The sequence below is a fragment of the Protopterus annectens genome, chromosome 17.part0 (genome assembly GCF_019279795.1).
Source record: "Protopterus annectens isolate FY-2018-M chromosome 17.part0, PAN1.0, whole genome shotgun sequence".
Lineage (NCBI taxonomy): Eukaryota > Metazoa > Chordata > Ceratodontiformes > Protopteridae > Protopterus > Protopterus annectens.
In genome coordinates, this window is record NC_056751.1 from 732,852,753 (window position 1) to 732,877,162 (window position 24,410).

The 24,410-nt window shown below is 44.0% G+C and overlaps 1 protein-coding gene across 1 annotated transcript in view; it reads left to right on the forward strand.

Moving 5' to 3' along the window:
- The window catches only part of DCAF8 (DDB1 and CUL4 associated factor 8), a 1,751,511-nt gene that overhangs the window by 937,541 nt on the left and 789,560 nt on the right, over window positions 1-24,410 (forward strand). Inside the window, exon 8 of the mRNA XM_044059248.1 lies at window positions 15,724-15,737. Coding sequence (XP_043915183.1) covers window positions 15,724-15,737 — 14 coding nt within the window. The remainder of the gene's footprint in view (window positions 1-15,723; window positions 15,738-24,410) is intronic.

Below are 24,410 nucleotides of genomic sequence, written 5' to 3' on the forward strand. Positions count from 1 at the left end.
CATTTGCCTACCTTCTTTCCTAGCCCACAGAACAAAGGGGAGCAAATACTGCACTCTTTTTAGATGTGCACAGACAACTTAGATTCTACTTGGACAGGGCTAAACCTCAAAGGAAATCTGAACAATTGCTGGTGTCATTTGCTGCAAGGACAGAGGGGAAAGCTATTTCAAAACAAACCATTTAAAAATGGATAGGCCACTGCATTCATTCCTGCTTATAAGCACCATTGAAAACCTGTCCCACAGGGCATCAGACCCCATTCAACCAGGGCTGCATCTACCTCTACAGCCTTTCTCAGGGGCATCCCTACTAGGGACATCCTAGAAGCTGCTACCTGGAGTTCTATACATACTTTCACCAAGCATTGTCATTTGCCAATTTTCTCTAAATCCAGAGCTGGTTTTGCCACTGCAGTCTTGCAGGGCCTTATAGCTGGTCCTAATTCTGTTTAAATTCCTCCTCCCAACCTTAGCTTTGGGAATCTACCCAAATGTAATGACTGCAACAGTGAAACACAAAGAACATAGTACAGTTGTGTACACTTACCATAAATGTAAATGTTCGAGTGTATTCACTGTTGCAGTCCTGGTTACCCTCCTTCCAGCCCCCTTTCTTCTTTTAGCTATAGCTCTACTCTCACTTACTATGCTCTAAAAGCTTTTTGGTGCATTTGCTTTTTTGTTGGCGGTATATCCCAGTATTTATAGATTTGATTGCTTCCCATTAGGGGGGGCACCTGACATCTGGGGCAAGAAAAACTGATGTAATGGCGCCTGCTGCATGTTTTATACCCCTGACGTCATGGAAGAAGGGACAGCAACCGACGCAGGACCCAAGACTTTGTTAATCAGGCCGACTGAGGGCTACTGCAAGCAGATAACCCAAATGTAATGACTGCAACAGTGAATACACTCGAACATCTACATTTATGGTTAGTGTACATAACTGTACTTTATGTATACTGCGACAGTGAATACACTCGAACATCTACATTTATGGTTAGTGTACATAACTGTACTTTATGTATACTGCGACAGTGAATACACTCGAACATCTACATTTATGGTAAGTGTACACGACTGTACTTTATGTATACTGCGACAGTGAATACACTCGAACATCTACATTTATGGTTAGTGTACACGACTGTACTTTATGTATACTGCGACAGTGAATACACTCGAACATCTACATTTATGGTTAGTGTACACGACTGTACTTTATGTATACTGCGACAGTGAATACACTCGAACATCTACATTTATGGTTAGTGTACACAACTGTACTTTATGTATACTGCGACAGTGAATACACTCGAACATCTGCATTTATGGTTAGTGTACATAACTGTACTTTATGTATACTGCGACAGTGAATACACTCGAACATCTACATTTATGGTTAGTGTACACGACTGTACTTTTCTCATCTTCCCTATTGCCTACACACAAGGGATAATTCTCTGTACAGACTATTCTAAAATGTTACTATTGAAGCAAAAACAATTAATGTTTTGGCATCAAATCATAAATAAAAATGAAGCAAAATCTGTTAATGCTCTTGTAGATGAATAGTATCTTAACACTTTACTTTGGTCAGATTTGCAAGTGTTTAGAAAATATATTCTAGATAAACTAGTTTTAATCCCCCTCAAATGTTAAGAATTCAAAACCCAAACTTATTCAGTATTTGATTTTATATATTCATAATACTTTACCAGTTAAAAATAGTATATCATATATTTATAGAGCAATTAAACAAGATCTAGATGTATATTCAGACAACTGTTGGAATTCATTTTCCGTAGTCATTAATTTTATTCCCGCAGAAAGACAAAATTCATTTCCTTCATTCAGCCAGCAAAGCCACTTCTTCTTTCAAATGGAGAATCTTCACATGGAGATTTTTGTGTAAATCTTTTCTCACTCCACAGAAAATGAGTGAGATAACTAAAGATATTGTTTGCTGGAGATGTAATACAGAAACAAATGCTGATTGGAACCATATATTTTATGACTGCGCATTATTAAAGAAATTTTGGGAAGTAGTTAACATTTTTTACAAGCAATTTTTACAGACAATTTTGTGCTTACAAAATCACTTGTATTACTCAAAACACCTGTTCCAGACTGTATAAATAAAAGCAAATATTCTTTGCTCTGGTCTATACTGTCCATTGCCAGGAAAATAATTAAAAAAACTGGAAGTCCTCATTTGCTCCCTTATCTAAAGAGTTTAAATGTCTTCTCTTGGCAATATCTAAGTTAGAAATGTTGACTATTAAATCTAAATCTACGAGGAATGCAAATTTATATTACAAATTGGAAAATATACATGAATTATTAGTTAAAGAACTAGATAAATGATTAATGCAGTAATCTTTTTTTTTTATCCTTTTTCCATTATCCTTATTTTCTTCTGCAAAAATATTAACTGATCTTGTTTGATACATAGTGAACATCAGTGTATAGTTTTCTGTGTTATAGTTGTATTAATGTTTTCTCTTTTTAAATATTGTACTTTAAAAAATCAATTTGTTCAATCTTTTCCAAAATATTTGTTCATTACAATAATGTTTTCAATAAAGCTGTTTAAAAAAAAAAAAAAAAAAAAAAAAAACACTGATCAGAATTAACTATCTTTTATGGCAAAACCCTTACAGTCATCATGGTTTGAGAATGAACTGGGCCTGTATGAACCTGTATTTATGGGGTCCCCTACTGTCTTTATGTATAACTGCAGTAATCCCTTCCTTCCGGGAGTCTAGTGGATTATTATCCTCCAGCATCCGATTCTCTCCCGTTAGCCTGCAGACCTCTACTGGTGTACAACGTGAGCCTGGAGACCTGCCTACCATTTGCTTGCTTAAAGTTTCTCTTGCCTTTTCTATTATTCTAGCCCTAACCTTCTATTCCTGCATCAGCATTAAGGTCTTAATTTCCAGTTGCTGCCAAAACTTTATAGTTGTTTTACTTCTTGCTCACTCGTATGCAATTGATAATAATCCTGGAATGTCACTAAAATACCCTTTTTTTTTTTTTTTTTTTTTTTTTTTTTTTTTTGCTGATTGTGTGTCTCATTTCCCTGTCCCTGTCCCTGATCTGATGGATCTCTCAACTGACTGGGGAGTTTTTTTTATTAATTTCCTGTTTTATTCTTTAGAGCCATAGTCTTTCATCATCCTTTCTCTGCAGTTATCCCTTCACTGACTTAAGTTGTCTATGATTGTCTTCAGTCAAAGCATTACTTTTCAACTGGAAAGATCCTCATAACAGATCTTCCTCTCTCTTTATCTTTATATCATAACTTTGTTCACCCGATCCTAGGTATCCCTTCTAAAACTACCCATTATTCTATCCCATTCTATAACATCATTAGAGCAGCCCATCAAAAGTTCAGTTAATATTTTGCTGCACTCAGCCATATAAGGTTTTTAGAGATCATTGTTGAGTTTGAGAAGTGCCAGTGCTTTCCCAAAGGAGAAGTTTGCTGTAACTCAGTAGTTATGACTGGAGTATGATCCAAGTGCAGTAAGGGTCCCTCATCCTTCTTTTTAACCCTTTCATTATCTTCCCTGTAAATGTAGTGTCTATATGTTCCGGACTGAGTTCCGCACTTGTTATTTTAAGAAAGTGAAACCAAAATATCTCTGGTCATATGGCAATAGTTTCCAACAATTTGAGTACTAATGATGGAAATAATTACTTCCATGTCTTTGAGAGGTGCTCCCCCACCAAGCATCTCAGTCTTCTCCACTTAAGATGTTCCAGTCTCCTGCAAAGAATAATACATGCTTTTAGATACTAATCTTTTTAACACCTTTAGTTTTGTATGGAGGTGGGATAGATTGAGACTAGTGCAGTCATGACCCTGTTGATATTACCCTTCCAGACTGTCAGGCACTTATCCCCATTGGCCAGTTGTACTTCCATTCATAGTGCCTTGTTTACTAGTATTGTCACACTTTCTGTGTCCCAGTTCATAATTATACTGCGGTAAAATGGTAAACCCCCTATGTCCTATTTATATGCTGCAGTATTCATCACATTAGGGAGTCCACCTCTGGCTGACATATGTCCAGCCAGTATACAGAAGTCTACATGCTACTGTGAGGTTCATGCAACGCCAGACATCATCCCGTGTACGTCGTTCATAAAGAGATGTTGGGTGTAAAGCGGAAGTCAGCAAATACCAACCTCATAACTTTTCTGCCTCCTGTTCAGTCGCCTGCTCCAGATGTTCATTTGCCAGATTGGTTGTGTACCTAGGTTGACAAGTACCCCATTGTTTTTTTTTTTTCCTTACGTTATTGTTGCTGCTGTTGGGATTTGGGTGATTTTTATGTCAGCTAGGAAGGGCAAGTGCCAGTGTGGAAGGGAGATTCCATATAAAGACTATCTCTGCTTGATCTGTCTAGGCCCTGACCACAATAACATCACTTGTGCTATCTGTAAGTCTTTCATCCCCAAAGCTCTTAGGAGTTGTTTAGCTTTGCTAAAACGCTACTTAGAGAACCAATGTTTTAAGCTCCAGGCATGGGAGATGGAGGTGACGTCGGGTCCTTTAGACAAGCTCCAAGTGAAAAAGGCCAAGTAAAATTCAGCCTGATCTTCCGGCTACTCCCTCTCTTCTGGGCAACCCTTCTATAGTTGATGTGGGCCCAGAGGCCATTCCAGAGGTGGTGGATGTCTCTTTGGCGGGTACTACAGTGGAAGCCCCGAAGTAGTCTACCAGCATGTCCGTGAGGGAAGTGCAGGTGTCTGACTTGGCAGAAAAGGGTAAACCAGGCTCATGATTTCTGAAGGTCCATGAGGCATCGCCCAAGTCGCTGTGCATGAGGAGCCCCTAAAAAGAGAAAATTAAAAACAAGGCAAGCTGCCCCTGGTGCATAAGAGCAAGCTTCTGATTGGCAGGCTTTTTAACACATGTTGCCCCTGCTCCACAAGAGCAAGCTCCTGATTGGCAGGCTTTCTCACAAAGCCTTTTCAATGCCTTTATGGCCCTGTGCCAGTCCTCAGCTTTCTCTCCTTCCACTGCTTTTAAGAGGACAGCATCTGCCCTCTTCAGATGAAGAGGAATCATCAGAGGATGAGTCATTAGCCTTCTTCTTTTGGCTTTTCCCGGTTAGGGGTCACCACAGCGGATCACCTGTCCGCTCATGACGGACAGTGGAGTTTTTACAGTGTCGAGTTGCCAGCCTGGCTCCCAACCTTCCACAGAAGGCAAACACATGCACACACTCATGCCTAGGGGGCCAATTTAGAGTATCCAATCCACCTGCAGCATGTCTTTGGGATGTGGGAGGAAATCAGAGCACCCAGCGCCTACTCCACCCAGATTGCTTCCCCCCATGGGGTATGTCTCCCCAGAAGAGGAATATAATGGTATGGATTCCGCTGAGGAGGAGATTTCATTCAGAGAAACTATCCAGAAAATTAAAGACTTTTTCAGGTAGGACTGTTCTCAAGTCTCAGATGTGCAAAAGAGGTGTTATGACCTCTTGCAACTGGATTCTTTATCCCCCCAGTTCTGCCTGCTTTCCTCAATGCTTTTACAGCTGTATCTAAGTGCCCAGACTCTCAGCCCCCAGCTCCCAAGCATCTGGACAGGTTCTACAAGGTGCCTGAGGACTCTTAAGTTCCTGTTCAAAGCTCCATCTGTAAATCCAGCTATCATTTGTTTCAGCTGGTAAGGCTCTCAAATTACTGCCTTCCACCTCCTTACTGCCTTCTGATAGAGAGCAAGGCCATGGAAAGACTGGGGAAAAAGGTTTATGCCTCTACCACTTTGGCATTCTGGGCAATTAATTACCAGACCCACATGGCCAGATACTCCGTCTGTCCTTTCAGAGCTCCCAGACTCTCCTCCCAAGGCAAAACTGGCAGCCATCCTCAGTTCCTGTTGCCCAGGTAACTAGGTGCTCCATAAAGTGTAGTTATGATGCCGCAGATGCCTCAGCTAGGGCAGCAGCCTCTGGGTCATTCCTAAGGAGAGATACTCCTGGCTAAGGTTGCAACCCTTACCTAATAACTTTAATGCCAAATTGATGGACACCCCCCCCCCCCAAGATAATAAAGCCTTATTTAGTAGCTCGGATGCAGACTTATTCAAATCTTTACGGGAAAAAGGCAAGGAGCTCCAGGACCTTTTAGGAAGTCTGTCATGCCTACTTCCTCTAAACGTAAGAGAGGCCCTAGGAAACAAGCTTCTTCTAAATCTGCCCCACCCACTCCTACTCAAGCCTTTTCAGTCCCATCCTAAGCCTGGTAGCCTATGGCTGTCTGCCTCCAGGGCCATCCACTCCCCTTCATTTCTCCCTCTCTCTTGCAGCTTGAAATCTGATCACCCAGGACTCTTGGGTCCTCTCCATCATCCAGAGAGGATATTTCATGGTTTGTGAAACGTGCCCCTCCTTCAGAGGCATCCCACAACCACCAAAAGAACAATTGATTTTCTTCTCTCAGGTCATCTTGCATCTTTCTCGTGAGAGTTCAAGAGGTCCTTTCCTCACAACAGTGGAAAGGTTTCTATTCCAGGATGTTTTTGGTCCCTAGGAGGGATGGCCCCTGGACACGCATTCTGGACCTTTCCAATTTAAACACCTTCCTGAAAGTCCCCTCCTTCCGAAGGTTGACTTTGCCTTCTGTTCGTCCTCTTATCGTTCTCCAAGCATTCACGGTACCTTTAGACATCAAGGATGCTTATCTTCACATCCCCATTCACCCTCTGTTCAGGAAATGTATACGTTTTCTGTTGCTTCCTCACATTTTCAGTTTTGTACTTTGCCGTTTGGTCTCTTTACAGCACCAAGGATCTTCACAAAATGCTTGGCTTCGGTCATAACATTTTGCAGGGAATTCAGACCTTCCCTTACCTAGACAATCTAATCCAGGACCAGCCCTCATACCTACTTCAGGAGAATCTTTTCTTTACTGTTTCCCTTCTGGAGAGCCTAGGCTTCACTATAAACTATCAGAAGTCTTCACTGATCTGCTCGCAAGACCGCATTTTTCTGGGCTGGAATATCCAAGCAAACAAGATGCTAGCTTCACTGTGCACAGAAAAGGTGCTGTTCCTCACTACCTACTTCCAGAGCATATTACCCCTTCAATCCTTGACTACCAGAGACTTCCTACACCACCTGGGGTTCATGACATCTATGATCCCCATGCTGCCATTGGTCACGTTGCACATGAAGAAGATTCAGTGGTTCCTAAAGACAGTTTGGATGCAGCACTCCCACCTTCTGTATTTTGTGATTCCATTCCTACCTTGCATAAAAAAGGAGTTGGATTGGTGGATCCTACAGGTGACCAAAAATCCTTGTCTCCCCCCTACAGCCACCCACTCCCCTCTCAAGAGTTGTGTACAGATGCCTCAAACACAGGATGGGGTGCGACCCTACAATCCTGGAGGGTCAGGGATGTTTGGACTGTAAAACAAAGGAACATATCTGTGTCAGAGATTAGAACCCTCATTTTTCCCCTACAGATCTTCAAACCCAAGGTAACTCCAGGGGTTCTGAGGTGGTTCACAGACAAATGCCACTGTCTATTGGTGCATCACCAAGCAGAGGAAAACAGTCTTACCTCCTATGCATACTAGCCCTATATGCCTCTGAGTTGGCCTTACAAAGTTAAGTTTCCCTTCAAGCAGTTTATCTCTCCTCAGCTCGGAATGTGGTGGTAGACTCATTAAGCAGGTTCATGACCCAGTCCCATGAATGGATGTTATACAGGGATGTGTTTTTAACCTGATCAATCATTGGGGAATGCCTCAGGTAAATCTTTTTGCCTTCCCTATGAACAGACAACTTCCAAAATTTTGTGCCTGGGTTCCACATTCCTTTGCCTTGGAAAGTGGATGCTCTGTCATTCTCTTGGAAGGGGATGTTTGTGTACGCATTCCCCCCTTGCCTCTCCTCCAAAAGGTCCTACTGAAAATTCAGCAGGATCAAACAAAAATCTTGCAGGTGACTCCCTTTTGGCCAAGGTAGCAGTGGTTCCCCCTTCTCTTGCACTTAGCCAGGGGCAATCATCACAAGTTACCCCACAGGGTGGATCTACTCACACAGAACATGTGACTTTAATACATCCACAGCTGTCAACTCTGAACCTGGCTGTGTGGGTGATAGGGTTTTAATTCCCCTTAGACACCTATTTTCAGAGGACGTGCTTCAAGTTCTGCAGGAGGCCAGAAAACCCAATACTTGGGAAAGCCTGTGTTCCCAAATGGAAAAGGTTTTCCATCTGGTGCCGCAAGAAGGACCTACAGCCACTGTCCGTGGATGTCAAAATGGTTTTGTCCTATCTGTGTGAACTGATGAGGGGTGAGGGTGGACTCTTCTATTTTTCTGTGAAACCTCGCCTTTCATCCATATCTGCTTGTATCCCTGTGTTCCCTCCTTTAGCCTCTAGGTTAGAGGTTAAACTGTTCCTTAAAGGTGTCCTTCATATAAGACCACCAAGTAAACCAATCCCTTCTCCTTGAGATCTCGGTTTTGTGCTAGAGAAGCTTATGTTGGCACCCTTTGAAGCCAGCAAGCTCCTCCTCCCTGTAGCATTGCACATGGAAAACCGTTCTGGCAGAGGTAATGGCCACAAGCAGAAGGGTCTCTGAATTGCAAGCTCTGATGTGTAATCCCCTTTCACAGTCTTCCACAGAGACAGGGTATCCTTGCGTACCAACCTTTCCTTTATGCCCAAGGTGGTCAGTGAATTATCCCGTAATCCGTCTATTAACCTTCCCACCTTTTTTCCTTCCCCTCAATCTTCCATTGAGAGAGTTCTGCACACCTTGGATGTGCACAGGCAACTCAGATATTACCGTGATAAAACCAAACGTATCCATAAATCTGAATGCATGTTTGTGTCCTACCACCCAAGGGCCTTGGCTCAACCAGTTTCCAAGCAGACTATCTCCTCCTGGATTTCTAAAGCTATCTCCTGTTATTCAGCTAATGGTAAAAGCCCTTTCTTCCCCAGTGACAACACTTCACTAGGGCATTATCCTCCTCTGAGCTTCCTTTAAAGGCTTAGACACTTGCTCTAGCCTGGAGGCGGCTACCTGGTCCCTCTGTTCATACCTTCATTAAACATTGTAAACTTAATGTCATCTTCAGGTCCAGGGCTGGGTTTGCCAGAGCTATTCTACATGGATTTGTAGAAAAAGCCTCTGCTCCTCCTCCCCCCATCTTTCCCAAGCATGAGCTTTGGCGGTCTTCCATATGAGATGAATACTGCATCATTTGAATAAAAGGACATGGAATAGTTGTGTAAAATCTTATCATAATCATAGATGTCCTTCTCTTCTGTATGCTGCAGTATTGTGGGCCCCTCTGCCTTCCCCGTGATGCTTGCCTGTTTTCCTGGTGATGTTTCTCACCTAGGCTCAGGCTGGTGCTTGGTGTCATTCCGATGTTTTTCATGTTTCACTGTTGCAGTCATCACACTTGGGTTTATCTGCCTGCAGGTAGCCCTCAGTCGGCCCGAATACCGGAGACTTAGTATTTCTGCGTCGGTTGCTGTTTCTCCAGGACTGACGTCAGGTCGTCTGGTATAAAAACAGGCAGCCGATGCCATTACATCAGTCTTTCTTGCCGAGGAGCCCGAAACGGAAGCACTTTGCATGAGTGCCGGTCGACCGCTACCTGAGTTTTCGTTTCCGAATTGAATTATCCTGAAGTCTTCTAAAGCTAAGTACCCCGTTGGGGATCCTTTTTTCTTGCTCTAACCGATGTCAGAAAAAGTTAACAATTGTCTTGCTGTGGAAAGCAAATACCAAACCGAGATTTCCATTCTTACTGCATCACTTTGTTTAGGCCCAGACCATGACGTACCTCGCTGTCGGTTTTGTGCCTTATTCAATGCCCGAACTATTCATCGTTGGGCCTATATTGTCGCTAAATACTTTCGTTCTCAATCTCCATATTCTGAAATGGCTTCGGTAAGCCATCCGACTACCGATCTTCTGAAAAAACGTAAGGATAAAGACAGAGGCACAGTTCCAAAACTGCTGACGATGCTTCCGTTAAGATAGTCGCCAGTTCGCCGGTACTCAGGTGCTTTCGCAGCCCCTGATGCCTGCTTCAGTGGATTCGCAGGTCTCTACCGAGACCTGTTCGGAGTCCGGTATGCCGCGAGACTCTTCGACTATGGAACCTGCGGATGTCTCTACCTTGGATGGGTCCTGAGCCACTGAGCAGGCACCGGCTTCTGAGGAAGTTCTTCACACTACCGATATTCAACACAAACCAATTACTTCTTTTGCGACTTCAGTTCTGTCTAAAACTACCGAGTTTCTAAGGCCCAGAGTATGCGCTATGCCTAAAAAAATGATGACCCAGACACTAGCACCTGCTTCCTTGCCACAACATCAAATGCTTAAAATGGCAGAAGACCTTATTATGCTGATAGGGAGAAAGGCAATTCACCCCGGGGATCACGTCAGTTGCCCTGCTAGACAGTGGTCCAGGGAAGTAAATAGTGTGGGAAGAAATAGCCAGGGAATTGTTATGGCTAGGCTTGTATAGGCCCTAGGGCCGATATCCTAGTACCAACCTATGATTAGGGGAAGTCTGCCTTCCCCTGCTAAGAGAAAGAGACCTGTCCCCAGCAGCTTTAACAGACCGAGTCCGACAACTCTGAGGTATCTGTTTATGAAGACATGCCTTTATCTGCTTATGAGGATTCAGATGCAGAGAAATCCATTCCCTCTGCTTCTTCTCCAGAGGATTTTTATTTTGGTGAATCCTTACATACTGTAAGAGAGCATTTCCACTGGGAATGCCAAGACTATCCTCAGTCCAAAAAGAGACTCGGAGAATTTCTAGATTTGCCACAACATAGGCCTTTATCAATACCCCCAGTCCTGGATGTTGTGGATGATGTCTTTATGGAATCCAGTTTAACTCCTGATACTTTAACCCCCTGCTCCTAGGAAACCAGACCGGTACTACAGAGTTCCTGACTCTCACAAATTCCTTTTCAAAAATCGTACTGCTGACCCAGAGGTCATATCCCAGGGGCCTAAAGGCATCAAAGCAACTACAGCTAAGAATCCCACCCCTTCAGACAGGGATTCCAGAGCTTTAGACAGATGGGGTAAGAAAGTGTACACATCTGCCATTAGGGCTTTGAATTGTCAGTTTCACATGCTGTGAAGTACCAACGACATGTCATGGAACTTGAGCAAAAAATAGCTACCTTTACAGACTGTGCAGAAAATAAAAAATTAACGAGCTTATGCATTCTGCAAGCCAAGCCAGCAAGCATACTTTTCAGTGTGACTTTGACATCCTAGAAGTGTCTTGCAGAGCAGCAGTCACTGGTTCTGTACTGAGAAGGCAAGCATGGCTTAAGGAGCAGAACTTGCCAGACCATGTCCAATCAAAATTACTAGATGCTCCTTTGAACAAGGACAATCTGTTTGGCACCAAAGCAGAAGAGGTTCTTAAAAAGATGGAAGAAAAAGCTAAATCCATGCAGACAGTCAAAGAATTCTAGCAAGTACAGCCTCCTCGATTCAGTAGGCATTGCCCCTCGAAACATTGGTCCTTTCCAGCCCCCTCAAGGCCATCTCAAACTAGACCCAGAGTAAACTGACCCCCCCAGACAACAGTCTCTGGGTATGCAGAGATCTAAGCAATGGATTGCCTCTACTTCAAAAACAGGGAATGCTAAGCCTCCCCCTTACGGAAAGAATTCACAATGACTTCTAAACACCACTCCCCACCTCTGCCCAACTGCCCGTGCCCCTAGGAGGAAAACTTGCCCATCATGCAAAAAACTGGACTTTATCACCAAAGACCGATGTGTCCTCAACATTGTATCCCGGGGGTACAAATTTTACACCCCAAAAGGGTTCCCAGACCTTCCTCCAAACCAGTGGGCAGAGGCACAAAACCAAGTTCAATCCCTGCTGTCCATAAGGGCAATTCAACCTGTTCCTGCGGAACAAATAGGTCAAGGATTCTATTCCAGACTTGTCCTGGTACTCAAAAAAGAGGGCGTTTGTTGCCCAATCCTAGATCTTTCCATTCTAAACCCCTTCCTGCTGGTGCCAAAATTCAAAATGCTCACCCTGCAGCAGCTTCTTCCTATGCTGGCAAAAGATGCCTGGTTAGCCACCCTAGAATTAAAAGAAGCCTATCTGCACATCCCTATCAGGGACTCATGCAGGAAATGTCTACGCTTCAGGGCAGGATCTATGCATTATCAGTTCTCTGCACTTCCCTTTGGCTTATCCACTGCTCCCAGAGTATTCACAAAATGCCTGGCTCCAGCCATTGCCTACTGCAGACAGAGAAAAATTCAAATTTACCTGTACTTGGACGACTGCCTGATTCAGGCAGACAGTCAGGAAATGCTGTTGCATCACCTGACATTTGTAAAAAGCTTTCTAATCTCCCTGGGGTACACCATCAATAAAAAGAAATCAAAACTAGCCCCCAACCAAAAGATTGTATTCCTGGGAGCAAGCTTGAGCACAGCTTCCCAGATGGCATTCTTTGCTCCCGAAAAACAAGCCTATCTGACAGATTACTTCACTCAAATGGCCACCAGAACCCAGCTATCCGCAAGGAAAATCCTGCAGGCCCTAGGGTTCATGGCCTTCTGCATCCTACTAATTCCATATGCCAGACTGCATATGAGGGAACTTCAGTGCTACTTAAGTCTTTGGTGCCAACATTCTCAGGACCTGGAAACTGTCATTCCTATCATACCTTGTCTAAGGACAGAGTTTGTTTGGTGGGCAGCAGCAGCATGCAACCGCAACAAGGGACTTTCCTTTACTCAACCCTCTCGCCGCCCAGACCCTAACCACAGACACATCAGACTATGCCTGGGAGGCACACCTGGATGACAAGTGCATTCAGGGCCACTGGAGTCCAAGTCAAATTAATCTGCACATCAACCAAAAAGAGATGCTAGCTGTTCAGCACACTCTAACAGCTTTCAGATCCCTACTCTTACCAGGATCCCTGCTAATAAAACAGACAACACCACAGTTATGTGGTACATCAACAAGCAGGGGGGAACCCAGTCTTACCCACTCTGCAGGCTAGCCATGGCCCTGTGGAACACGGCCTTGGAAATGCAGGTCCATCTGCAAGCTCAATTCCTGCCAGGCAAACAAAACTCACTGGCAGATGACTTAAGCAGAAATCTCCTAGACCCACACGAGTGGCAGTTAGAGCCAAGCACCTTCTGCCTTCTGATTCAGAAATGGGGGACCCCAGAGGTGAATCTCTTTGCCTCCCCCTGCAATCACCAGCTCAGCAAATTCTGCACCAGGACACCTCTCAGCAGTGGATGCCCTGTCCTTCCAGTGGGTAAACCTCTCAATCTATGCATTTCCCCCTCTGCCCCTTCTCTCAAGAATATTGCTCAAGATAAGACAGGACAGACCAAGAACAATCCTGATTGTCCTGGACTGGCCACGCTAGCACTGATGCCCACTACGCAGCCTGTCACTGGTGCCACCCTGGCACCTACCTCATAGCCCGACCCTGCTCACTCAGCAGGGGGGGGGGGCAGATCTTGCATCCGCAACTGCAAACCCTGAATCTTGCAGCCTGGCTTATTCCTTGAATTCTCCCCCAGTGACCAGCCAAGCAAGCAGGTGCTGGATGTCATTCTTGAAACCAGAAGACCCCAGTACAAGGAAATTCTATGCTGATAAGTGGAAAAGGTATTGCTCCTGGATTCAGTTGGAGAGGACACAACTCTGCCCTCCCCACCTCTAATCCTGGATTACTTGGCAGATGTACTCCACAGAGGCATATCCTTCTCCTTCATTAAGATCCATGCCTCTGCCCATTACAACACTGAGCCCACCCCTCTTCTCTCACCCTCTCATCAAACAGTTCCTGAGGGGGGCAAACAACTTAAGGCCACAAAGGAGAGCACCCATCCCTGCTTGGGACCTTAACTTTTTACTGGAAAAGCTCACACTACCCCCTTTTGAGCCTGCAGCGTCAGCAGAGTTAAAATCCCTCTCTTGGAAAACGGCATTGCTTCTGTCCATCACTTCAGCTAGAATAGTGTCTGAGCTTCAAGCACTTATGGCCGTGGAACCCTTCATTGTTTTTCATGCTGACAGGGTCTCTCTCAGGACTAATCCTTCCTTTATGCCTAAAGTGGTGTCCAGTGTGGTCTTAACCAGTCTATCCATTTGCCAACCTTCTTCCCTAATCCTCAAAATAAAGGGTAAAGGATCATGCACTCCTTGGACGTGCACAGACAGCTCAGATTCTACCTGGAATAGGACTAAGCCCATCAGGAAATCTAACCAGTTGTTACTCAGTTTTGCACCAGGGGCAGAGGGCAAGGCCATTTCTAAACAGACAATTTCCAAATGGATAGCACACTATCCATTTCTGCTACAAACACCATGGGAAACCGACCTCTCAGGGGGTCAGAACACATTCCACTAGGCAACTTCTACATATACAACATTCCTCAGGGGAGTCCCTACCAGGGACATTCTGGAGGCTGCTACCTGGAGTTCTGTACGCACATTCACCAAGCATTACCACCTGCCTATATTTTCCAAATCTAGAGCGGGTTTTGCAGCTGCAGTCCTGCAAGACATTCTAGCCAGCCCAAACACTTCTTTACTGCCTTCACCCTTTCTTCAGCTTTGGGAATCAACCCAAGTGTGATGACTGCAACAGTGAAACACGAAGAACATAGTACAGTTGTGTACACTTACCATAAATGTAGATGTTCGAGTGTATTCACTGTTTGAGTCCTGGTTACCCTCTCTCCAGCCCCCCCTGACTTCTTTTGGCTATACCTCTACGCTCCTTTACTAAGCTTAAAAGCTTTTTGGTGTGTGTGCTTTTTTGTTGGAGGTATAACCTTGTATAATATATAAATCTATATATATATATATATATATATCTATATATATCTATATATATATATATATATATATATATATATATATATGTATATATATATATATATATATATAATTGCTTCCCATTAGAGGGGCACCTGACATCTGGGGCAAGAAAAACTGATGTAATGGAGTCGGCTGTATGCTTTATACCCCTGACTACCTGCCATCACAGAAGATGAGACAGCAACTGACGTAGGACCCAAGACTTTGATAATCAGGCCGACTGAGGGCTACTGCAAGCAGATAACCCAAATGCGATGACTGCAACAGCCCCCTTCTCTCTCTCCTCTATGTGTATATTACTTACCCCTTGCAGGTGTATTGGTATTTACTTTTTACTGGGGGTGATTTTCCCACCATAGCTTAGCTCCCTATTAGGGGGGCTCCTGACATTTGGGGCAAGAAAAACTGATGTAATGGCTCTGCTGCCTGTTTTTATACCGCTAATGACCCGACGTCAGACCTGGAGTGACAGCAACCGACGCAAAAATACTAAGTCTCTGTTATTCGGGCTGACTGAGGGCTACCTGCAGGCAGATAACCCAAGTGTGATGACTGCAACAGTGAATACACTGTAACATCTGTACTTTCTGATTGGTGCATGCTGAAGCCCGCGTTATACCCGATGGCTCTTTATGACTGACGTTTGCAGGATGATGTGCAGCATCACACGCACCTCACAGTAGCATGTAGACTAGCCGGACATGAGTCCGCCAGCGGCGGACTCCCTAATGTGATGAATACTGCAACATGTAGAAGAGAAGAGGACATCTGTGGTTATAGTAAGGTTTTACACAAGTATTCTTTAATTACAGATACTCCTGCACAGGTAAGTGCATCTCTTGAAGTAATGCTAACTGAGCATTTTCTTTAACACATTTAAGATTCAATACATTTTAACAGGCTTGTCACCCCATTCAGATTCTATAATATTATCCTTGTATCAGCAATTTTTCACTCAACATATGCTGTTGAGTTGCCTTAATCTATGTCCCCATACCTTGAGGTGCCCAAAATGTCAAAGCCATTTTTTCTATTCCCCTGGCTACCCATTTCTTTTCAAATAAGTTTTGCATGCCCTCCTCTGAAGTATATTATTTTGATGTAGTCATTGTACTGTCCTCTCCCCTCCGTTGGAGTTCCCCAAACAAGTATACAATGTCAACAGGAGTACCTGCATCTTCTAAACGTAGGTAGAATACTCATGTAGAGAGATAAGTCAGTACCACTGCTCCCCATCTCAGTGTATGTTACTATCAGACTCTCATCTCCCTTCTGGCAACATAATTTCTCCAGTCCATGCATGCCTGGCAGTGTGCAGTGCATATCCTACAAAAACTTCTACCTCTGTAAAGGCTACTAACTTGTAAAACCAACTGCTGAATTTTTCCAAAATGTGGTGATCACCTCCGCCTCAAGAATTAGGCTAATGCTATGTTTTCATTTCATAGCCAGGCCTTTCTCTTGCACCATTCATTGCAGATAATTCCCATTTACAAATGTACGTGTGATACAGTACACAGTCCAACATTCAAGGCTTCCTCCACACCTCCTGTAAGCTTGAAGTACAGCAAGGTCCAACACCCAGCGTCTTCCAATAGGTGATTTTGGTTTCAATTCCAAATTGGTTGCAATAACCTTTTAAAACCTTGTAAATCAATAGTACCTATAATCGTAAGCACACTTGTGACACCATCACAAAACAGAATTCTGCTGTGATAAACATGTAGTGTTGTGTTTGACTGTTGGATTTTTCCTATCCACCCCAGCAATGAGCCATACCAGGTATCTTATGCAAGCATGGCTGATCTGAGCATATGCGTATCTTTCAGTATGGCTATCCCACAATAAAAAAAAAATCCCATCCCATGGCATCCAAGTCAGTTAGTCCATCTAACTCACATTTTCACTTTACTAAGTATTATGTTTGGGGAAAAAAATAAAAGGTAACATATTCCTTACCCCTACAGCATTAAGTGAAGATAAATAGAAGTTAAACAACAAATAATCAAATACATCATCTTAGTCATTCTTTACTAAGTCTCTCTATTGTGAAAGGATAAAAAGACTCAAGCTGCTATGAAGCTACCAAATGGAATGTCACAATGAATCTGAAAAAGCTGTCTAGCACCTTCTCTTGTGTCTTCAAGCAGTACCATCGACTGAAGTCAATATAAACCAAGAGGTTTACTTGGAAAATACTTTCTCATCTTGTTAGAATGGAGGTAGGTGGGCAGTTTGAGTCAAGTCTGTGTTCTTTAGACATAATGACTGCATCATGTTTGCTCTGTCTCAGAGTGATGTTCTTCGTGTTTCACTGTTGCAGTCATCGCATTTGGGTTATCTGCTTGAAGTAGCCCTCAGTCGGCCTGATTAACAAAGTCTTGGGTCCTGCGTCGGTTGCTGTCCCTTCTTCCATGACGTCAGGTCATCACTGGTATAAAACATGCAGCCGACATCATTACCTCAGTCTTTCTTGCCATGCGGTGCCCGAAGCAGTTCGCAAGTGCCGGTCGGCTGACTCCTGAAATTTTCGTTTTCGAGTTTCAGAACCAAAGTCTTCAACTAAAAGCTAAGTACCCCGTTGGGGAAACTTTTTCTTGCTCTAAACCGATGTCAGTAAAAGCAAATAATTGCATTACTTGTGGAAAGCAAATACCTCATAAAGATTTTCATTCGTACTGCATTCCTTGCTTAGGCCCTGACCACGACGTACCTCGCTGTTGATTTTGTGCCTTATTTAAACCACAAACTATCCGTCGTCTGTATATTTTTGCTTCTAAATATTTTGGTGCTCGGTTCAATTATCCTGATATGTCTTCGGTAAGCCATCCGACTACCGACATTCAAAAAAAACACAAAGGTAAAGACAGAGACAGGCCACCTAGGTCCAAAGCTGCCGACGACGCTTCTCCTAAGCCAGTTGCCAGTTCGCCGGTACTCAGTGAGGCGCTTTTGCAGCCCCTGATACCTGCTACTTCAGATTCGCAGGCCTCTACTAAGACCCATTCTGAGTCTGGTATGCTGCAAGATGCTTCAACTGTGGAACCTGCGGATGTATCTACCTTGGATGGGTCCAGAGCCGCTGTGCAGGCACCGGCTTCTGAGGGTGTATTCACGACTACTGACTTGCATACAAAACCAACGCCATCTTCTTCAAGGCCTAAAACTCAAACTATGCCTAGAAAACTGACACCCAGACCCACATGGTCAGGCCTTTACGCCTAAAAAAAACAAATAAGAATGGTTGAAGACCTTATTACTTTAATCAGGGGAAGCCAGCCCCCCCCCCAAAGAGACCTAGAACTGAGCTTATGATAATTTTGACCAGGATTCTGATTTTCTGATGTTCTTCGTGCTTCACTGTTGCAGTCATTACATTTGGGTAATCTGCTGGCAGGTTGCCCTCAGTCAGCCTGATTAACAAAGTCTTGGTCCTGCGTCGGTTGCTGTTCCTTCTTCCATGACGTCAGGTCATCAGGGATATACAACATGCAGCCGACGCCATTACATCAGTCTTTCTTGCTGTGCAGTGCCCAAAGCAGAAGCAGTTCGCAGGTGATGGTCGGCCGACTCCTGAAATTTTCATTTTCGAGTTTCAGAACCTAAGTCCTCAACTAAAAAGCTAAGTACCCCGTTGGGGAAACTTTTTCTTGCTCCTTACAGATGTCAGTAAAAGTTAATAATTGTATTACTTGTGGGAAGCAAATACCTCATAAGGATTTCCATTTGTACTATATTCCTTGCCTAGGCCCTGACCACGATGTACCTTGCTGTTGGTTTTGTGCTTTATTTAATCAGCGCACTATCCGTCATCTGTACATTTTTGCTTCTAAATATTTCAGTTCTGTGTTTAATTATCCAGCAATGATATCGGTTAGCCATCCGACTACCGGAATACCGAAAAAACGCAAAGAAAGGCCGTTGAGGTCCAAAACTGTCGACGACGCTTCTAAGCCAGTCGCCAGTTCGCCAGTACTCAGTGAGACACTTTGGCAGCCCCTGATACCCACTACTTCTGATTCGCAGGCCTCTACTGAGACCCATTCGAAGTCCGGTATGCAGCGAGATGCTTCAGCTATGGAACCCACGGATGTCTCTACCTTGGATGGGTCCGGAGCCGCTGTGCAGGCACCGGCTTCTGAGGGTGTATTCACATGTACAGATTTGCATATTAAACCGACACCACCTTCAAACAAATGATGAAAATGGCTAATCAGGGGTAGTCAACCCCTCCCCCCCCTTCTAAGAGGCCTAGGGCTAAACTTGACTATGATTTTTTCTGAACGAGACTCTGTTTCTTCTGACTCTTCTAATGAACAGGATTTGTCCGTACCTACTTATGAGGACTCTGATGCAGAGGATTCCATTCCTTCTGCTTCTCCCCCTGAGGATTTTTCTTTTGGGGAAACTTTACATACCTTAAGGGAGCATTTCCACTGGGAAAGACATGCTTAGGGATTTCCTTCTTCTTCCTCAGCATAGGCCTTTGGCTATACCTCCTGCACTAGACATTGTTGATGTGTTTTCAGATTCCAGTATGGCCCCTGATTCCCTGCCTCCAGCCCCTTGTAAGCCAGACAGATACTACAGGTTTCCTGACTCCCACAAATTCCTTTTCAAAAATCCTGTTGCGGACCCTGAAACCATTTCTCAGGGGCCCAAGGGCATTAAGGCTTCTACTGCTAAAAATCCTACCCCTTCTGATAGAGACTCCAGGGTGCTGGATAGATGGGGTAAAAAGGTTTATACTTCTGCAACCTTGGCGATCAGGGCTTTAAACCGTCAATTCCATATGCTAAAATATCAACAGCATATCATGGGACTGTTTAAACAGAAAATGGTGTTGATTTCTGACTGTGTGGAAAATAAGGATTGACAGGATTTATTGCATTCAGCTGAACAAGTTGGAAAACATACTTTGCAATGTGGTTTTGATTCCTTGGAGGCCTCTTGCAGGGCTGCTGTTACTGGGTCTGTGCTTAGAAGGCATGCTTGTCTTAAGGAGCAATCTCTGCCTGATCATGTTAAAGCAAAATTGTTGGATGCTCCTTTGCAGCAGGACCGTCTGTTTGGCAATAAGACTGAAGAAGTTCTAAAAAAGATGGAAGATAAAGCTAAATCTATACAAACTGTGAAAGATTTCTTACAAGTACAACCTCCAAGATTTAATAGGCACTGGCCTACTAGGAACTGTTTTTTTCCAGTTCCTTCCAGAGCCACTCAAGCCAAAACCAGACATTCCAAAAGCACCAGGTTTCAGTCCCAAGGGACTTTCAGAACTAATCAGTGGGGTGCCTCCACTTCCAAATCTGGAAACAACAAGACACCTCCCTATGTTAAGCAGTCTCAATGACTTTCCTTTAAAATTTCCAAGGGGGGAAAACTGGCTCTTCATGCAAAAAACTGGCAACTTAAGCCAGGACAAATGGGTTTTAAATATAGTGTCCCAGGGATACAGATTTCATTTCCACACGTTGCCAACTCCAAATAGATGGCCAGACCTGCCCCCAAATCAGGGGGCAGAGGCTCAGAAACAAGTACTTTCCCTCTTAAAACATGGGGCCTATTCAACTAGTACCAGAAGGGGAAAAGGGACAAGGTTTCTATTCCAGACTTTTCCTGGTACCCAGAAAAGACAAATCATGGCGTCCAATTCTGGACCTGTCTACTCTAAACACCTTTCTGAATGTTCCAAAATTCAGGATGTTGACTCTTCACCAGTTACTTCCTATGCTAGGCAAAGATGCCTGGTTGGCAACTCTAGACTTAAGAGGCTTACCTGCATATCCCAGTCAGGGAATCTTGCAGAAGATACCTCCACTTCAAAGCAGGCTACTTGCATTACCAGTTCTCTGCACTGCCCTTTGGCTTATCTACTGCGCCCAGGGTATTTGCAAAGTGCCTGGCTCCAGTAATTGCATTTTGCTGGCAAAGAAATATTCAGATATATCCATACCTGGATGATTGTCTAATTCAGACAGAAAACAAGGCCATTATTCTAAAACATCTGGCATTTGTAAAAAGGGTTGTGACTTGTCTAGGGTACACCATAAACGAAAAGAAATCCCAGCTGGTACCCTCTCAAAAAATTACATTCCTGGGTGCAAGCTTGAATACAACTGCCCAGATGGCTTTCCTTACGCCAAAAAAGCAAATTCATTTGGTGACTTACTTCACACAGGTGACCACAAAAACCCTGCTCATCTGCAAGACAAATACTGCAAGCCTTGGGGTTCATGGCCTCCTGCATTCTTCTAATTCCATATGCAAGACTGCATATGAGGAAACTTCAGTGGTACTTTAAAAGTTTATGGAGTCAACATTGTCACAGCCAGGAAACAATGATTCGTATCATACCTTGCTTGCAACTAGAGTTCCTATGGTGGGCAGAGGCCTGCCACCAAAACAAGGAACTGACATTCACACCAACCCCTGCTGACCAAACCCTAACTACAGACACAGACTATGCACGGGGGCTCACCTGGCAGGGAAGTGCATTCAGGGCAAATGGAGCCCAAATCAAATGCACCTTCATATCAGTCAAAAAGAAATGCTAGCTGTACAGAATGCACTTGACAGCCTTCAAGGACTACCTTCATCCAAGACAACTAATAGTAAAGACGGACAAAACCACAGTTATGTTGTACATAAACAAGCAGGGGGGTACACATTCCTACCCCCTCTGCAGACAAGCCATGGTATTGTAGAACACGGCCTTGAGCTATCAAGTACAACTACAAGCTCAATTCCTGCCAGGAAAGCTGAACATTTTGGAAGACGAACTAAGCAGAAATCTCATGGACCCACACGAATGGAAACTGAAACCACAGATTTTCAACATGTTGACATGCAAATGGGGGAGCCCAGACATAGATCTTTTTGCCTCACCCCAGAACTACCAGTTGTACAAATTCTGCACAAGAACTCCTCACAAAAAAGCCTGGAAAGTGGATGTTCTGTCCTTCAGCTGGGAAACCTCATCAGTCTATGCCTTTCCCCCCTCTGCCTTTGCTCTCCAAAGTTCTACTAAAAGTCAAACAGGACAAACCAAAAATGATTTTGATTGCTCCAGACTGGCCTCGCCAACAATGGTACCCACTCCTACGCAGTCTGTCACAAATTTCTCCATGGCACCTGCCTCAGGCACCTTCCTTACTGTCTCAGCAGAACAACCAAATTCTGCACCCTCAGCTCCAAACATTGAATCTTTCAGCTTGGCTAATCACTTAAATTCCCCCTTAGCATCCCTCAGTAAACCTGTGATGGATGTCATTTTGGAGGCAAGAAGACCTAGTACTAGAAAATCTTATGCTGACAAATGGAAAAGATTCTGTGCCTGGAATCAATCTCAAGGGATGAGCACAGCAGTGTCCAATTTACTGCAGATTTTGCAATACTTAACAGAGATGCTTCACAAGGGCCTGTCTTTTTCTTCCATAAAAATCCATGCCTCAGCCATTTCAGCTCATTACAACACAGAACCCCTCCCTCTTCTCTCATCCTCTGCTAAAGCAGTATCTCAGAGGGGCCAAAAACTTGAGGGCTCCCAGGAGAGCTCCAACCCCCTGCCTGGCACCTTAACTTTGTATTGGAGCAACTCACTCAACTTCCTTTCGAGCTAACTGCTACTGCAGACTTAAAATTTCTTTCCTGGAAAACGGCCTTTCTTTTAGTAATCACTTTGGCTAGAAGGATTTCTGAATTACAGGCCCTTATGGCAGTGGAGCCTTTCCATCATCTTTCATGTGGACAGGGTGTCACTCAGGACCAACCCATCCTTCATGGCCAAGGTGGTATCCAGTGTGGCTCTTAATCAGTCCATTCATTTGCCAACTTTCTTTCCCAATCCACAGAACAAGGGAGAGCGGATTCTGCATTCATTGGATATACACAGACAACTTAGATTTTACTTGGACAGGACTAAATCTCGAAGAAAATCTGGACAACTGCTGGTAGCATTTGCTACAGGGGCAGAGGGAAAGGCTATTTCAAAGCAAACCATTTCATAATGGATAAGCCATTGTATTCATTTCTGCCATAAGCACCATGGAAAACCTATCCCCCAGGGAATCTGATCCCATTCCACCATGGCTCCGTCTACTTCTACAGCCTTTCTCAGAGGTGTTCCTACCCAGGGATATTCTAGAGGCTGCTACCTGGAGTTCAGTTCATAGTTTCACCAAGCACCATCATTTACCAATTTTCTCTAAATCCAGAGCTGGCTTTGCCACTGCTGTTTTGCAGGTCCTTATAGCCGGTCCTAATGCTGTATAAATCCATCCTCCCAACCATAGCTTTGGGAATCTACCCAAATGTAATGACTGCAACAGTGAAACACGAAGAACATAGTACAGTTGTATACACTTACCGTAAATGTAGATGTTCGAGTGTATTCACTGTTGCAGTCCTGGTTACCCTCCCTCCAACCCCGGTTTTTCTTTTACTATGCCTCTCCTTTCTTTTAGTACAGTTAAAGGCCTTCTTGGTGTATTTGCTTTTGTTTGGAGGTATATATTTTTGTGTTTTAAATCATTTATATATTTTTTTTTTTTTGCTCCTCATTTGGGGGGCACCTGACATCTGGGGCAAGAAAAACTGATGTAATGGCATTGGCTGCATGTTTTATACACCTGACGTCATGGAAGAAGGGACAGCAACCGACGCAGGACCCAAGACTTTGTTAATCAGGCCGTCTGAGGGCAACCTGCCAGCAGATTACCCAAATGTAATCACTGCAACAGTGAATACACTCGAACATCTACATTTATGACAAGTGTACACAACTGTACTTTTCCTATGATGACCAGAATTTACCCTTATGTACCTATAAGGATTCATAGGTTCATAGGTTGGTACTAGGCTATCAGCCCTAGGGGCCTATACAAGCCTAGCCATAACAATTCCCTGGCTATTTCTTCCCACACTATTTACTTCCCTGGACCCCTGTCTAGCAGGGCAACTAACGTGATCCCTGGGGTGAATTTCCTTTCTCCCATCCAATCGTCAAGGTTCCTTTTGAAGAGGTCCAAAGAGGCACTCTGCTTGACATGTATGGGCAAATCTATTCCAGAGTCTGGGGAGTCTCTGGATCAGGAACCTATCCCTCCAGCATGTTTTGTTTATTGTGATGACAAGGTTTAGATCCCTGGAGCATGTTGCTCTGAGGGATTGGGATTTCTTTAAGTGTAGCATGTCCCAACAGCTCTGGGTTTGACCTGGCCTTGTATGTTAAGCAGAGATCGCATCTGAGTAGACGATATGCGACATAGTATAGCTGGAGTTTTTTAAGGCAGTCAGCGTAGGGCATCTGCTTTAGGCCTGTGATTCTTTTAGTGCGGTATTTCTGCGGCCTTTCCAGTTGTTGCAGATGTCTTGAGAGTTAAATACCAAACGGGACGTTGTATTCTATAATGGGTCTAATGAGATTTTGCTGCTAAGGACTCTTTTCCCTCTGCCTCCTCCCTGAGGATTTCTCTCTTGGTGAAACGTTGCATACTCT